The sequence below is a fragment of the Dendrobates tinctorius genome, unplaced genomic scaffold, assembly GCF_039654945.1.
Source record: "Dendrobates tinctorius isolate UK_male_01 unplaced genomic scaffold, ASM3965494v1 ptg000102l, whole genome shotgun sequence".
NCBI classification, from domain to species: Eukaryota; Metazoa; Chordata; class Amphibia; order Anura; family Dendrobatidae; genus Dendrobates; species Dendrobates tinctorius.
The window spans coordinates 9,523,931-9,539,673 of record NW_027361770.1 but is presented as its reverse complement, the minus strand read 5'-3'; the positions used below and the strand labels follow the sequence as shown (position 1 = coordinate 9,539,673).

The 15,743-nt window shown below is 48.0% G+C and overlaps 1 protein-coding gene across 2 annotated transcripts in view; it reads right to left on the bottom strand.

Moving 5' to 3' along the window:
* Positions 1-14,029, bottom strand: part of BAG1 (BAG cochaperone 1) — a 135,573-nt gene extending 121,544 nt beyond the window's left edge. Inside the window, exon 1 of one of the 2 annotated variants that reach the window (XR_012234509.1) lies at positions 13,417-13,642. Coding sequence is in view for 1 of the 2 variants with exons in the window: in XM_073587725.1 (XP_073443826.1) it covers positions 13,879-14,017 (139 nt within the window). In the remaining variant the exon portion in view is untranslated. Of the gene's footprint in view, positions 1-13,416; positions 13,643-13,878 lie in introns of those variants that run through there. The other variant, XM_073587725.1, reaches the window with a different exon arrangement.
* Between the last annotated feature and the right edge of the window lie 1,714 nt (positions 14,030-15,743).

The following is a 15,743-nucleotide window of genomic DNA, read 5'->3' as shown; positions in this document are numbered from 1 at the left end:
CATGGAAGCGTTCCAGAGTTATGACCTCATAAAGGTACAGTGGTCAGAATTGTAAAAATTGGCCCGGTCATGAACGTGCAAACCACCCTTGGGGGTGAAGGGGTTAAAATCACAGCATTACATACCAAAAGTCAGCTATAACACTTGGAGCTGCAAACTACCACCAAGATTGTAGTGAAAGTGTGCTCTGATGCGATCACATCCAATAAATGTGGCTTACCTTAAAGTCACCATCAGACGCTCTGCGGGTGATATGGAGAAGCGGCAATAGGTGTCCGCTTTTCTTATGAGGTGTGCAATGCGCTCCACCAAGTAATCAAAATTCTCCATTTTCATCCGAACATATCCAAAAAATTTATCCGGGTTTCGTCTAAGGTCCATGCAGAGTGTAGAATAGACCCCACGCATCATTCTCTTGGCTGTGATGGGGTGGATAAACAAACGTCGTCTACGATGCCTGATGCGCTGCTGTCTCGCTCTCTCCTTCTCCAGAACAATCACCCTCAAACGATTCGCCTCCGCTGTAAAATCCGCCAAATTCTTCAAAATATTTCCAATCACAACATCCATCTTCGCCAGTAACTTGCTCTTCTCTCCAACCTGCACTTTCTCCTTTACAACCTGTTAAAGAAGGGCTGTAGGAACACGCTATATATAGTTTTTCAGTAGCCAATCCCGTTCGGAAGGCCACAAGGGGCGATTTTAAAAACCGAATCCGGCGTAATCCGTCGAAAAACGGATCGAAAACCGGATGAACCGGATCCGGTTTTGGCTGTCAAGCGCAAGACGGATCCGGCAGAAAACCGGATCCGTTACATCCGGTTTTACAAAACATTTGCCGGATCCGGTGCTCCGGCACGACGCCGGAACGCGCCTGACGCCGAAAACCTGATGTGTGAAAGTAGCCTAAGTCTTTCATCTAGCTAGCAACTCTGCAGATTTTGATACAATGGCTCCTAACTCTCCCTGGTTTTCCCATCTTTACTCTCACAGTTGGGGCTCATTCTCACAAGAGTGCTAGAGCCCTGTTCTTTACAGAATAAATACAAGTTCTATGAGGCTGTTCACATGTCCCTGTATTTTTGCAGACTGAATGGTCCACACCAAAACACGGAGACACGACTGACTTTGATCCAAATTATAGTTTAAACTTGCTAATGCAAGTCTATGGATCAGTGACAAAAAAGGACAGCACTCAGATGCCATCAGAGTGCTACCCAATTTTCATGTTTGTTTTGATGGGATAAAGTTGAGAAAGTTCTTATTTCCAAAAAACAAAACCCCTACGAAACTGACACAGTGAACAAACTGCTGAAAATATTATGTATAACAATGATGAAAATCAGTCATTTCTTTGAGGACATGAAAAATCAAGGATGTCAGAATGAGGCCTTAGCACCAGCTGAGATGTATCTATAGTCTGTAAGAAAGCTGTATGCACAGCGATCAATGTACCGGAATTCTTAGACAATATAAAAATATCACAACATACCTGCCTAGTTCAAGTAACCTGTGTGACCATCTGAGAACTACATATGGAATCTCCTCAATTTGTGTCCGATTAGCCAAATGTTCTTATGATTGCATATGCTCCTTTTTTCCAACTGCACCTTCAACCAAATCCCACCTCTTCCCTCCCTTGTCATCACCTCTTTTGAAGTCCACTCCATCAGCATATATTCTCCCTCCAACCTCCAAGTGGCCATCATATACCGACCTCCGGGCCCAACCACTGCCTTCATTGACCAATTCTCTACCTGGCTCCTTCATTTTCTCTCTACTGACATCCCCACCATCATCATGGGTGACTTCAACATCCCCATTGACACCCACCAGTCAGCAGCTTCCCAACTCCTGTCCCTTACTTCATCCTTTGGACTTACTCAGTTGTCCTCCCCACCCACCCACGCAGACGGACATACACTAGACCAGGTCTTCATCTGCCTCTGCTCTCTTTCTAACTTCACCACCTTCCCTCTCTCTACACAATCACAATCTACTCACTTTCTCATCCCAGTCATAGAATCGTAGAGTTGGAAGGGACCTCCTGGGCCATCTGGTCCAACCCCCTGCTCAAAGCAGGATTTGCTAAATCATCCCAGTCAGATGTCTGTCCAGCCTCTGTTTGAAGACTTCCATTGAAGTAGAACTCACCACTTCTCGTGGCAGCCTGTTCCACTCATTGATCACTCTGTCAAAAACTTTTTTCTAATATCTAATCTGTGTCTCCTCCCATTCAGTTTCATCCCATTGCTTCAAGTCTTTCCTTGTACAAATGAGAATAAAGATGATCCTTCTACAATGTGACAGCCCTTTAGATATTTGTAGACAGCTATTAAGTCTCCTCTCAGTCTTCTCTTTTGCAAACTAAACAATCCCAAATCCTGCAACCTTTCCTCATAAGACAGGGTTTGCAGACCGGTCACCATTCTGGTCGCTCTTTTCTGAACTTGCTCCAGTTTGTTGATGTCTTTTTTAAAATGTGGTGCCCAAAACTGGACACAATATTCCAGATGAGGTCTGACCAAAGAGGAGTAGAGGGAAATAATGACTTCTCGTGATCTAGACTGTATGCTTCTGTTAATACATCCTAGAATTGCATTTGCCTTTTTTGCTGCTGCATCACACTGTTGACTCATGTTCAATCTGTGATCTATTAGTATACCCAAGTCTTTTTCACATGTGCTGTTGCTTAGCCCTATTCCTCCCATTCTGTATATGCTTTTTTTCATTTTTATTGCCCAGATGTAGTACTTTGCATTTTTCCCTGTTAAAAACCATTCTGTTAGTTGCTGCCCACTGATACAGTTTATTTATATCTATTTGAATCCTCTCTCTCTTCTATAGTATTAGCTATCCCTCCTAGCTTTGTGTCATCAGCAAATTTAATCAGTTTACCCTCAATTCCTTCATCTAAATCGTTGATAAAGATGTTGAACAATACAGGGCCCAAGACAGAGCCCTGTGGTACCCCACTTGAGACATTCTTCCAACTGGATGTGCCGCCATTTACGACCACTCTTTGGGTCCGATCACTAAGCCAGTTATGAATCCACCTAACAGTTGCCTTGTCCATTCCATACTTAGTCATTTTTTCAATAAGGATTGTATGAGATACTTTGTCAAATGCTTTACTGAAGTCAAGATATACTATATCTACAGCATTTCCTTGATCCACCCAATCAGTGATTCCGTCATAGAAGGAAATTAAGTTAGTCTGACATGACTTATTAGTTACAAACCCATGCTGACTCTGTTTAATCACTTCATTCTTATCCAGGTACTGACATATATGTTGTTTAATAATTTGTTCAAAGATCTTTCCTGGTATAGAAGTCAGACTCACCAGCCTATAGTTGCCTGGGTCCACCTTCTTCCCCTTTTTGAAGAAAGGAACAACATTTGCTCTTCTCCAGTCTTCTGGGACTTCTCCTGTTCTCCAAGAATTTTCAAAGATTATGGAGAGGGGTTCAAAAATTTCTTCTGCTATCTCCTTCAGTACTCTGGGGTGTAATTCATCTGGACCTGGAGACTCGAATTCATTTAGGTTAGCTAAGTGTTTCCTCACTATCTTTCTGTTTATAGATATCCTGGATTCTTCTATTCCCTTAATAGGACAGTGAAGAACAGTTGATGTTACATTTCCTTTCTGAGAGAAAACAGATGCAAAATAGGAATTTAAAAGTTCGGCCTTCTCACCATCCTGTCTTACCATTTCATCATTTTCATCCTGTAAAAGTCCTACAGCATCTTTGACTTTTCTTTTACTTTTGACATATCCCCAAAATCCTTTATTATTGCTTTTGACATCTCTTGCAAGCCTCAATTCATTGTCAGCTTTAGATAATCTGATTTGTGCCCTGCAGGTTCTGCAGACAGCATTATATTCTTCTTTAGATATGCCTCCCTCTTTCCATTTTATAAACATTTTTTTCTTCCTTTTTAGCATGTGCTTAAGTTCTGTGTTCATCCTTCCTGGTTTCCTTAAATGCTTCCTATTCTTCCCTCTTTTCGGAATTGTTAACAATTGTGCTTTGAGAATTTCATTTTTCAAGATTTCCCATCCTTCCTAGACATTTTTGTCTTTAGAATATCCAGCCATTGGATCTCTCCAATTCTCTTTCTGAATCCCTTAAAATCTGCCTTTCTGAAATCTAACATTGACGTCTGAGTCTTCACAAATCTTCCTCCTCTAGTTATCCAAAATTCTAAAATAGCATGGTCGCTACCTCCTAGGGTCCCAGCCACTTTTACCTCCTCAACCATTTCCTCCCTGTTTATAAGGATTAGATCCAAGGTAGCAGTTCCCCTTGTTTACTCCCCTACCTTTTGGAAGATAAAGTTGTCAGCAAGAGAAGATAAGAATTTCCTTGACCTGTTAGTTTTGCCTGAGAGAGATTCCCAACAAATGTCTGGATAGTTGAAATCTCCCATGACGTCATTTTTTTTGGAGAACTTGGCCATATGAGGCATAAAGAGTTCATCCATATCTTCAGCTTGCACAGGCGGCCTGTAGTAAATGCCTAAAATGGTGTCCTTTCCATTGTTCTGTCCTTGTATTCTTACCCAAACAGTTTCCACAGAGTTCCCAGTCTCTGAAGCTTCAATCTCTGTACATATATACGCGTTTCTAACATACAATGCGACACCTCCTCCTCGTTTATCAAGTCTGTTTCTTGCAAATAAGTTGTATCCTTCTAGTCTTGTATTCCAATCATGTGTATTGTCCCACCAAGTTTCAGTGATTCCAATGACATCATATTTCTTTTCCTGTGTTAGCAGTTCCAAAATTCTCGTTTGTTGCCCATGCTTTGTGCATTAGTATAGAAACATTTTAGTTTGTGATTGGTTTCTCTTTTTCCAATATTTGTATTAGATTCTTTTGTCTTTGTTCTTCCTTTCCACTTCTAATAGCAGAGTTCTCAATAGCATTTGTCAGGTGTATGTCTTTTTCTGGTCTTTTGCTTCCCTTCCCATGTTGTTCTAGTTTAAGGCTCTCCTTACAATTGTAGCAAGGTGACTTCCAAATACGTTTTCCAGTCTTTGTAAGGTGCACCCCATCTCTAGCAAGTACCGTATTTTTCGGACTATAAGACGCACCGGACCATAATACGCACCCCAATTTTCAGAAGGAAAATAGGGAAAAAAATAATGTGTCAAATGGGGGTCCGTCTTACAGTCCGAATTCAGCTTACCTGTGAAGGGATCTGGCACAGGTGGAGGAGTGGTCACAGGGGTCATTCAGTGGTCCAGGCTCGTGCGGTGGCGGCAGGTTGGTTGTGCTGGAGCAGCTGGGCTGTACTGTGGCAACTGGGCTGTGGAAGCTGTGCTGGGACAGCTGGGCTGTGCTGGGGCAGCTGGTCTAGGGTGGAGACTCTCTGTGCACCGATGCAGGCTCGTGCGGTGGCGGCAGGTTGGTTGTGCTGGGGCAGCTGGGCTGGGGCAGCTGGGCTCTGTGGGGTTAGGGTGGCGGCTCTCTGTGCTCCGGTGCAGGGGCGGCAGCTCCACCGGCGTTTCCTCCAAGCCCGGAGGCCCCCGCACATCCCTTGCTGGCCGCCGCCATGTTGCGGTGGCCTCCGGGAACATGGACGCCAGCAAGATGGCCACCGGTCCGGGGACTGCGCATGCGCAGGTTCAGATCTCGTCCCGAGATCTCGGAGGACGAGATCTCGTTGCCGAGATTTGAATCTCGTCCCGAGATCTCGGGACGAGATCTGAACCTGCGCATGCACCGTCCCCGGACCGGCAGCCATCTTCCCGGCGTCCATGTTTCCGGAGGCCACCGCAACATGGCGGCGGCCAGCAAGGGATGTGCGGGGGCCTCCGGGCTTGGAGGAAATGCCGGCGGAGCCACCGCCCCTGCACCAGAGCACAGACAGCCGCTGCCCCTGTGCCGGAGCACAGCCCGCTGCCACCACCGCACTACAGAGCCCCCGCGGCACCCGAACCAGCCTCACAGGTTAGTACATTGCGACCATAAGACGCACCCCCCCCACTTTCCCCCAAAATTTGGGGGGAAAAAAGTGCGTCTTATGGTCCGAAAAATACGGTAGTCCATCGTATAGGTAATTCACTTCGTAATCCAGAAATCCAAATCGTTACTGACGGCACCATCGACGTAGCCAGTTGTTCACCTGCAGAATCTTATTCCACCTCCTTGTTCCATGGCCATCCACTGGGAGGATGGAAGAGAAGACCACCTGCGCTCCCAGTTCTTTCACTTTCTTGCCTAAGTTTTCAAAGTCTCTGCAGATGGTTTCCAGGTCGTTTCTTGCGGTGTCATTTGTCCCCACATGTAGTAGCAGGAATGGGTAGTCATCTGTAGCTCTGAAGAGTCCTGATATCCTGTCAGACACATCTTTAATTTTTGCACCTGGAAGACAGGTCCTCCTCACCTGTCACCCATGTCCAGCAGCAAGCGCACCCCACAGAAACCTCGCACATCTAGACAATCGCACTCTCTGACTCTATCCTACCACTGTCTTCCATATCTTCACTCCACGACACTGACACTACTTTCTACAATACCACTCTTGCATCAGCCATCGACTCAGTTGCCCGTCATGCATAACAGAGTGCGACGAATCAATAGACAACCCTGGCACAATAACATCACTAAAAAGCTTCGGCAAGCATCCAGAATTGCAGAACGGCGCTGGAAGAAAATGCATTCGCAAGACGACTTCACTGCACTCAAACAAGCAACACTTGCATTCAAATCAGCTCTCACCTCTGCCAAACAGGCCTTCTTTACACCCCTTGTATATTTCTTATCCCACAACCCCAATCAGTTGTTCAATACTTTTAACTTCCTCCTCCGCCCACCACTGCCCCCTCCGACTTCCCTAATATCTGCCGAGGACTTTGCCGCACACTTCAAAAACAAGATAGACCAAACACGGCAAGTCTTTATTGCCCAACCACCACAACCCATTTGTATACCAGACCAAAGCCCAAACCCCATAACCTCCCTATCTAACATCACTGAAGGGGAGCTTGCTCATCTCTCCAAATCACACCTTACCACTTGTGCACTTGACCCTATCCCATCCCACCTCCTCCCCAACATCACCACCACTATTATCCCATCCCTAACCCACCTCTTCAACCTATCACTAACTTCTGGTACCTTCCCTTCTGCTTTCAAACATGCCACAATCACGCCTATCCTTAAAAAGCCAACCCTCGATCCAACAGCCATGTCCAGCTATCGCCCAATATCGCTGCTCCCATTCGCTTCTAAACTCCTGGAGCAGCATGTCCATGCTAAACTTTCCTCCCACCTCTCATCTAACTTGCTCTTTGACAATCTACAATCTGGCTTCCGACCCCATCATTCCACTGAGACAGCCTTGACCAAAATTACCAACGACCTACAGTCATAGCCAAAAGTTTAGAGAATGACACAAATATTATATTTTCACATGATCTGCTGCCCTCTGGTTTTTATGTGTGTTTGTCAGATGTTTTTATCACATACAGAAATATAATTGCAATCATATTATGAGTAACAAAAGGTTATATTGACAGCTAGAATGAGTTAATGCAGCAAGTCAATATTTGCAGTGTTGACCCTTCTTCCTCAGGACCTCAGCAATTCTCCCTGGCATGCTCTCAATCAACTTCTGGATCAAATCCTGACTGATAGCAGTCCATTCTTGCAAAATCAAAGCTTTTATTTTGTCTGAATTTGAAGGTTTTTGTTTGTCCACCCGTCTCTTGATGATTGACCACAAGTTCTCAATGGGATTAAGATCTGGGGAGTTTCCAGGCCATGGTCCCAAAATCTCTATGTTTTGTTCCCTGAGCCATTTAGTTATCACCTTTGCTTTATGGCAAGGTGCTCCATCATGTTGAAAAAGGCATTGTTGATCGCCAAACTGCTCTTGGACGGTTGGGAGAAGTTGCTCTTGGAGGACATTCTGGTACCATTCTTTATTCATGGCTGTGTTTTTAGGCAAGACTGAGAGAGAGCCCATTCCCTTGGCTGAGAAGCCACCCCACACATGAATGGTTTCAGGATGCTTGACAGTTGGCATGAGACAAGACTGGTGGTAGCACTCACCTGGTCTTCTCCAAATAAGCCGTTTTCCAGATGTCCCAAACAATCGAAAAGGGGATTCATCTGAGAAAATGACTTTACCCCAGTCCTCAGCAGTCCACTCCCTGTACCTCTTGCAGAATATCAGTCTGTCCATGATGTTTTTTTCTGGAGAGAAGTGGCTTCTTTGCTGCCCTCCTTGAGACCAGGCCTTGCTCCAAGAGTCTCCACCTCACAGTGCGTGCAGATGCACTCACACCTGCCTGCCGCCATTCCTGAGCAAGCTCTGCACTGCTGGTAGCCCGATCCCGCAGCTGAAACACTTTTAAGAGACGGTCCTGGCGCTTGCTGGTCTTTCTTGGGCGCCCTGGAGCCTTTTTGGCAACAAGGGAACCTCTCTCCTTGAAGTTCTTGATGCGATAGATTGTTGACTGAGGTGCAATCTTTCTAGCTGCGATACGCTTCCCTGTTGGGCTATTTTTGTGCAGTGCAATGATGACTGCAAGTGTTTCTTTAGAGATAACCATGGTTAACAGAAGAGAAACAATGATGCCAAGCACCAGCCTCCTTTTAAAGTGTCCAGTGGTGTCATTCTTACTTAATCATGACAGATTGATCTCCGGCCCTGTCCTCATCAACACCCACACCTGTGTTAATGGAGCAATCACTGAAACGATGTTAGCTGCTCCTTTTAAGGCAGGGCTGCAATGATGTTGAAATGTGTTTTGGGGGATAAAGGTAATTTTCTAGGCAAATATTGACTTTGCAAGTAATTGCTGATCACTCTTTATAACATTCTGGAGTATATGCAAATTGCCATTAGAAAAAATGAAGCAGTAGACTTTGTAAAAATTAATATTTGTGTCATTCTCTAAACTTTTGGCCATGACTGTACATACAGTCAAAGCTAACAGACAATACTCTATACTCCTGCTTCTAGACCTGTCCTCTGCTTTTGACACAGTTGACCACTGCCTCCTACTACAGATCCTCTCCTCCTTTGGCATCAAAGACCTCACCCTATCCTGGATCATACCTTTCCAACCGCACATTCAGCGTCTCCCACTCCCACACTACCTCCTCATCCCACCCTCTCTCTGTTGGAGTCCCCAAAGGCTCTGTTCTAGGACCCCTACTCTTCTCAATCTACACACTTGGCCTGGGGCAACTCAAAGTTCCACAGATTCCAGTACCACCTTTATGCCGATGATACTCAGATCTACCTCTCTTGCCCAGACATCACCTCTCTGCTCTCCAGAATCCCAGAGTGTCTATCAGCCATATCATCCTTCTCCTCTCACTTCCTCAAACTCAATGTGGACAAATCTGAACTGATCATCTTTCCCCCACCTCACAGATCTTCCTTACCCGACCTTTCTATAACAACTGACAACATCCCGCTTTCCCCCGTACCAGAGGTCCGCTGCCTCGGAGTAACCCTTGACTCTGCCCTGTCCTTCAAACCGCACATCCAAGCTCTCTCCACCTTCTGTCGCCTCCAGCTCAAAAATATTTCCAGAATCCGTCCCTTCCTCAACGCTCAATCTACTAAAATGCTTGTGCATTTCCTCATCATCTCACGCTTCAACTATTGCAACATCCTTTTCTGTGGCCTCCCTGCTAACACCCTTGCACCTCTCCAGTCCTTCCTCAACTCTGCCGCCCGACTAACATCTCTCTCCTCGCTACTCCTCCTCTTCTCCCCTCTGCAAACCTTCACTGGCTCCCATTCCCTCAGCGTATCCAATTCAAATTACTAATACTGACCTACAAGGCCATCTACAACCTGTCTCCTCCATACATCTCTGAACTAATCTCCCGATACCTTCCCTCACGTAATCTCTGGTCCTCCCAAGACCTCCTTCTCTCCTCCACACTTATTCGCCCCCCACCCAAACGCCTCCAAGACTTCTCCCGAATAGCCCCCATCCTATGGAATTCCCTGCCCCAACACGTCCGGTTATCAACCACATTTGGATCCTTAAGACGGAACCTGAAAACCCATCTCTTCTGGAAAACCTACAGTCTGCAATGATCCCTGCTGCCTCCTCACCACTAATGGAGCTACCACCTCACCATCACTGGAGCTGCTGCAACCCCCCAACCTACTGTCTCCTTCCCCACCATCCTGTAGCATGTAAGCCCGAAAGGGCAGGGTCCTCTCTCCCCTCTATATCAGTATGTGATTGTTAGTTTGTTTACTGTAAGTGATATCTGTAATTTGTATGTAACCCCTTCTCATGTACAGCACCATTGAACCAATGGTGCTTTATAAATAAATAATAAAACTAATAATAATATGCAAAGAAAGCTTCCACATTTGGGGTTTTATGCAGTTTTTTAAGCCAGAAGATTAAAAAAAAATTACTAATCACTTTTCTCGGCAGGGCAGGGCAAGGCAAGGTTTCTAGTGGGCAAGAAGGAATGTGGAAATCATCTATGTTGTCTTAGATAAAGTAGGAGCCTTCAGAAAATGGAAATTCCTGCAGAGCAGATGTTGGCTCTGACAGAATACTGAGAGGCATGATTGGGATATCACGTGTCCATTACAGAAAGTGTATGGACAGTCAGATACACCAGTGCTACACATCTACAGCCTGACCGGGAGAAAGGTACAGGTCGGACCGAAACGTTATGGTAACAAGAATTTTTCTTAATAAATTACATCATCAGCAAATTTTGGGTGCTGTGGTTATTTTCTAAACTGCACATTGAGACTTATCGTTACCACTATGTCCCAATTTTAATATCCGGTGCACCAACCACATATTTTAAATGACAAATTGTCAAGTGATCGCCAGTCAGTGAGTGCTGACATCACAGTACTGGCGCCGATCTGGGAGGTATAATGTCTGTAGAGCACTATGGAAATGACCTAATAGCGCTATACGAACAAACAAAATAGAGAAACTTATAAGAAGGGTTTGTCCAACTCTTAGACAACAGACATTTTTGTCATCTAAAGAGAACTCCTACAGACACGTCTGTCACACTGGGGTGTGTTGGCTCAGGAGCCCTGATCTCTGCTGTTAATGATTGACAGCTACATGTGAAAAGGTTTCCAGGCTCTAGACAAATTTCTGCAGTCATCCATGACTCGTATTGGGGAGTTGTAACAGTAAAGCACACAATGTCAGGATCCTCCTCAGAAGATGCAGATAAGGATCTAGTAGTTAGCACGTGACCGCAAATACACAGATTGCATACCTATGGTTTTGTGACCACACACTACCATGGGAATAAAAGGGATTGAGAATGTGAGCATTGCACAGAGTCCCATTGTTTTCCTGCAGAAAACCGCTCTTAAGTAACACAATCCAAGATCCGTCCATTATGGCACAAGTGACCCGCAACACAACTGTGGGGTGCGAATGTGCTACATGGCAGCTGGGGACTGTACCATATACTGCTATACAAAAGGATTTGAGAAAATTGTGCAAGCGATCAGACAACTGCAAGTTCAAGGCCCCGTGGGGGCTATGTAAGAAAAATAAATAAATGGAATTTCAAATCAACCCCTTTTTCCTTAACTGCCTCCCCTAAATAAATAAAAAGATAAACATATACAATATTCTTGTGTCTATAGCGATGCAACTTTTATAATTATTTTACCTGTAAATAGCAAGAAGGGGAAAAAAACAATATAAAAGGTGTTTTTTTTGTTTTGTTTTTTTTTACTCATCTAGCCTCCCAAAAAGATAGCAGCGAAATCACAGCTTACCCTCCCATAAGTGAGCTCTCATACAGAAGCCTTACAATTCTGGGTCTCCGAAAGTGATGATACGAGTCAATATATACAATATATAGAGATTAACTACAACAGTCCAAATTATGTTAAGAGCATAAATACCCTACATTGCCATAACCATACCGACCTGGAAGAATACTACCATGGAATTATTACATTAGAAAAACCAATTCCAAAACACAATGGCACAAATAAGTTTCTTTCTACCATTTCATCCCATTTGTGATTTCTTTCCCACTTTGTCATAGTTTGTATTGAGTCACTCACAACTAAAACTTGTCCCACAGCGGTCAGGGCACAGCAGTCTGGGTGCACGGCGGTTTTCCATACATTGTATGGGGTCACTCACAACTACAACTTATCCCACGGTGCTCAGGATGCATTGGCAGTCAGTGCACAATGATCAGAGAGCGGCAGTCAGGGCACACAGCGGTCTGGGCACTGCAGTCAGGGCACACAGCGGTCTGGGCGCGGTGTTCTGCACACTGCAGTCTCAGCGCTGCGGGTGCACAGTGGTCAGGGCACTGCAGTTCAGGGTTGTGGTGTGGGCGCAGTGGTCAGGGCACTGCAGTCTCAGGGCTGTGGTGTGGGCGCACAGTGGTCAGGGCACCGCAGTCTGGGCGCGGTATTCTGCACACTGCAGTCTCAGTGCTGTCGTCTGGGCACTGCAGTCAGGGCACACAGCGGTCTGGGCGCGGTGTTCTGCACACTGCAGTCTCAGCGCTTCGGGTGCACAGTGGTCAGGGCACTGCAGTTCAGGGTTGTGGTGTGGGCGCAGTGGTCAGGGCACTGCAGTCTCAGGGCTGTGGTGTGGGCGCACAGCGGTCAGGGCACCGCAGTCTGGGCGCGGTATTCTGCACACTGCAGTCTCAGTGCTGTCGTCTAGGCACTGCAGTCAGGGCGCGGTGTTCTGCACACTGCAGTCTCAGCGCTGCGGGTGCACAGTGGTCAGGGCACTGCAGTTCAGGGTTGTGGTGTGGGCGCAGTGGTCAGGGCACTGCAGTCTCAGGGCTGTGGTGTGGGCGCACAGCAGTCTGGGCACACAACAGTCCGGGCGCGGTATTCTGCACACTGCAGTCTCAGTGCTGCGGTGTAGGAGCAGAGTGGTCAGGGAACACAGCGGTCTGGGCACCGCAGTCTGGGCGCACAGCGGTCAGGGCGCCGCAGTCTGGGCGCACAGCGGTCAGGGCGCCGCAGTCTGGGCGCTCAGCGGTCAGGGCGCCGCAGTCTGGGCACACAGCATGGCTTCTAGTATTAATAAATAAATAATAGGAAACCGTGCTAGAGATATGGGTCACACGAGGCTGGGCTCCGCGGCCCGTGCTATTGGGGTACAATGCATTGTCATGCCAGGTTACTTGCAAGCATTTTAGGTCTGGATGTGAGACGTAAAGAGGAACAGGTGCCATAGAATAGGTGGAGGCTTCCCCAGCACTCCAGGCTCACCCCAGATACACAGACATGCAGGAATGGGTGGCTGCAGTCAGAGACCGGTCACCAGCCCACACGTGACCTGGCCAGCACTCATTCCTACCACTGTCTGCTGTGCCCATGAGCCTGACAAGCCCTCGGCATTCCCGAGTGGCAACACACGACGCCCTGCCGCCGGGGTACTGCCATTTATTACCATGTGTGATGGTGACAGCCAAGCCGTTGTCAGAGGCCATGTCTGCCACTGCACAGCACTGTGTCCGTCACCGAAATCTACGCCGAAGCTTGCAGTCACGCTCACTTCCTATGCCGGTCAACGCAACTTCCGGCTTTGTCATCTGCAGGTCACGGAAGCGCTTAGGCGGCCATGTTTGATGAGGGCGGTTGCCCCAATGAAACAGACAAGGCGTGGGAAAAAAAGGCCGGGGTCCCAAGCCTAAACCATGAAGATTATCGGGAGGCGACTATTACTTATGGAACCGAAAAGATGGGTTAGCATGAAAGAGACGTCACAACGACAGACAGTCACGTGGCGCCGGTGGTCACATGACCGTGGCAGGACGCGCCCGTTGTGCTGTGCCGAGACGGTGTCGTCTATACCGGAGGTGGAGTTTGTGCTCCTCGCCATAGCCGCTCCTCTGGACCCCTCAGCGCTGACCTGATCGGAGGAGGTTCCCTGAGGACCTCATTTTCCCACCTCCGAAGTGACTACATCGTGCTGAGGCCCTCCATGAGTCCGCTCCGGTGCAGTCAGCACTCACACGTCTAGGTCGGAGCCGGCTCCTGGAGCTCCTCATCTGCCGTGTAAAATGCTCATTTATGTAATTTCTCACGGTTTTATTGGCGCTAACGTCACAGAGGAAGAGTTTCCCACTGTTATGGATTTTATGTATTTAGGCAGAATTCATTTTTTTCTGATTTATAAATCTTCCATTTTTATTGTGGCTTTTTTTAATTCCACTCTGCACTGATTATTCGGTGTCACCAGAATGTGACTTTTCCTGTCACCATCCGGTCTGCAGCTGCGACACTGTGCGGAGTAGGCAGAGCTTCATGGGGAGAAAGCACCACCGACAGTCATCACAGCAGCGCCACCGACAGTCATCACAACAGAGCCACCGACAGTCATCACAGCAGCGCCACCGACAGTCATCACAACAGCGCCACCGACAGTCATCATAACAGAGCGCCACCGACAGTCACCACAACAGCGCCACCGACAGTCATCACAACAGCGCCACCGACAGTCATCATAACAGAGCGCCACCGACAGTCACCACAACAGCGCCACCGACAGTCATCACAACAGAGCGCCACCGACAGTCATCACAGCAGCGCCACCGACAGTCACCACAACAGCGCCACCGACAGTCATCACAACAGCGCCACCGACAGTCATCACAGCAGCGCCACCGACAGTCATCACAACAGCGCGCCACCGACAGTCATCACAACAGCGCGCCACCGACAGTCATCACAGCAGCGCCACCGACAGTCATCACAACAGAGCGCCACCGACAGTCATCACAACAGAGCGCCACCGACAGTCATCACAGCAGAGCGCCACCGACAGTCATCACAGCAGAGCGCCACCGACAGTCATCACAGCAGAGCCACCGACAGTCATCACAGCAGCGCGACCGACAGTCATCACAGCAGCGCCACCGACAGTCATCACAACAGCGCGCCACGGACAGTCATCACAGCAGCGCCACGGACAGTCATCACAGCAGCGCCACCGACAGTCATCACAACAGCGCGCCACCGACAGTCATCACAACAGCGCGCCACCGACAGTCACCACAACAGAGCGCCACCGACAGTCACCACAACAGAGCGCCACCGACAGTCATCACAACAGAGGGCCACCGACAGTCATCACAACAGCGCGCCACAGACAGTCTTCACAACAGAACGCCAACGAGTCACCACAACAGAGCGCCACCGACAGTCGCCACAACAGCGCCACCGACAGTCACCACAACAGAGCGCCACCGACAGTCACCACAACAGAGCGCCACCGACAGTCATCACAACAGAGCGCCACCGACAGTCACCACAACAGAGCGCCACCGACAGTCGCCACAACAGCGCCACCGACAGTCGCCACAACAGAGCGCCACCGACAGTCATCACAACAGAGCGCCACCGACAGTCATCACAACAGCGCGCCACCGACAGTCATCACAACAGCGCGCCACCGACAGTCATCACAACAGCGCGCCACCGACAGTCATCACAACAGAGCGCCACCGACCGTCATCACAACAGAGCGCCACCGACAGTCACCACAACAGAGCGCCACCGACAGTCACCACAACAGAGCGCCACCGACAGTCATCACAACAGCGCCACCGACAGTCATCACAACAGAGCGCCACCGACAGTCATCACAACAGAGCACCACCGACAGTCATCACAACAGAGCGCCACCGACAGTCGCCACAACAGAGCGCCACCGACAGTCACCACAACAGAGCGCCACCGACAGTCATCACAACAGAGCGCAACCGACAGTCATCA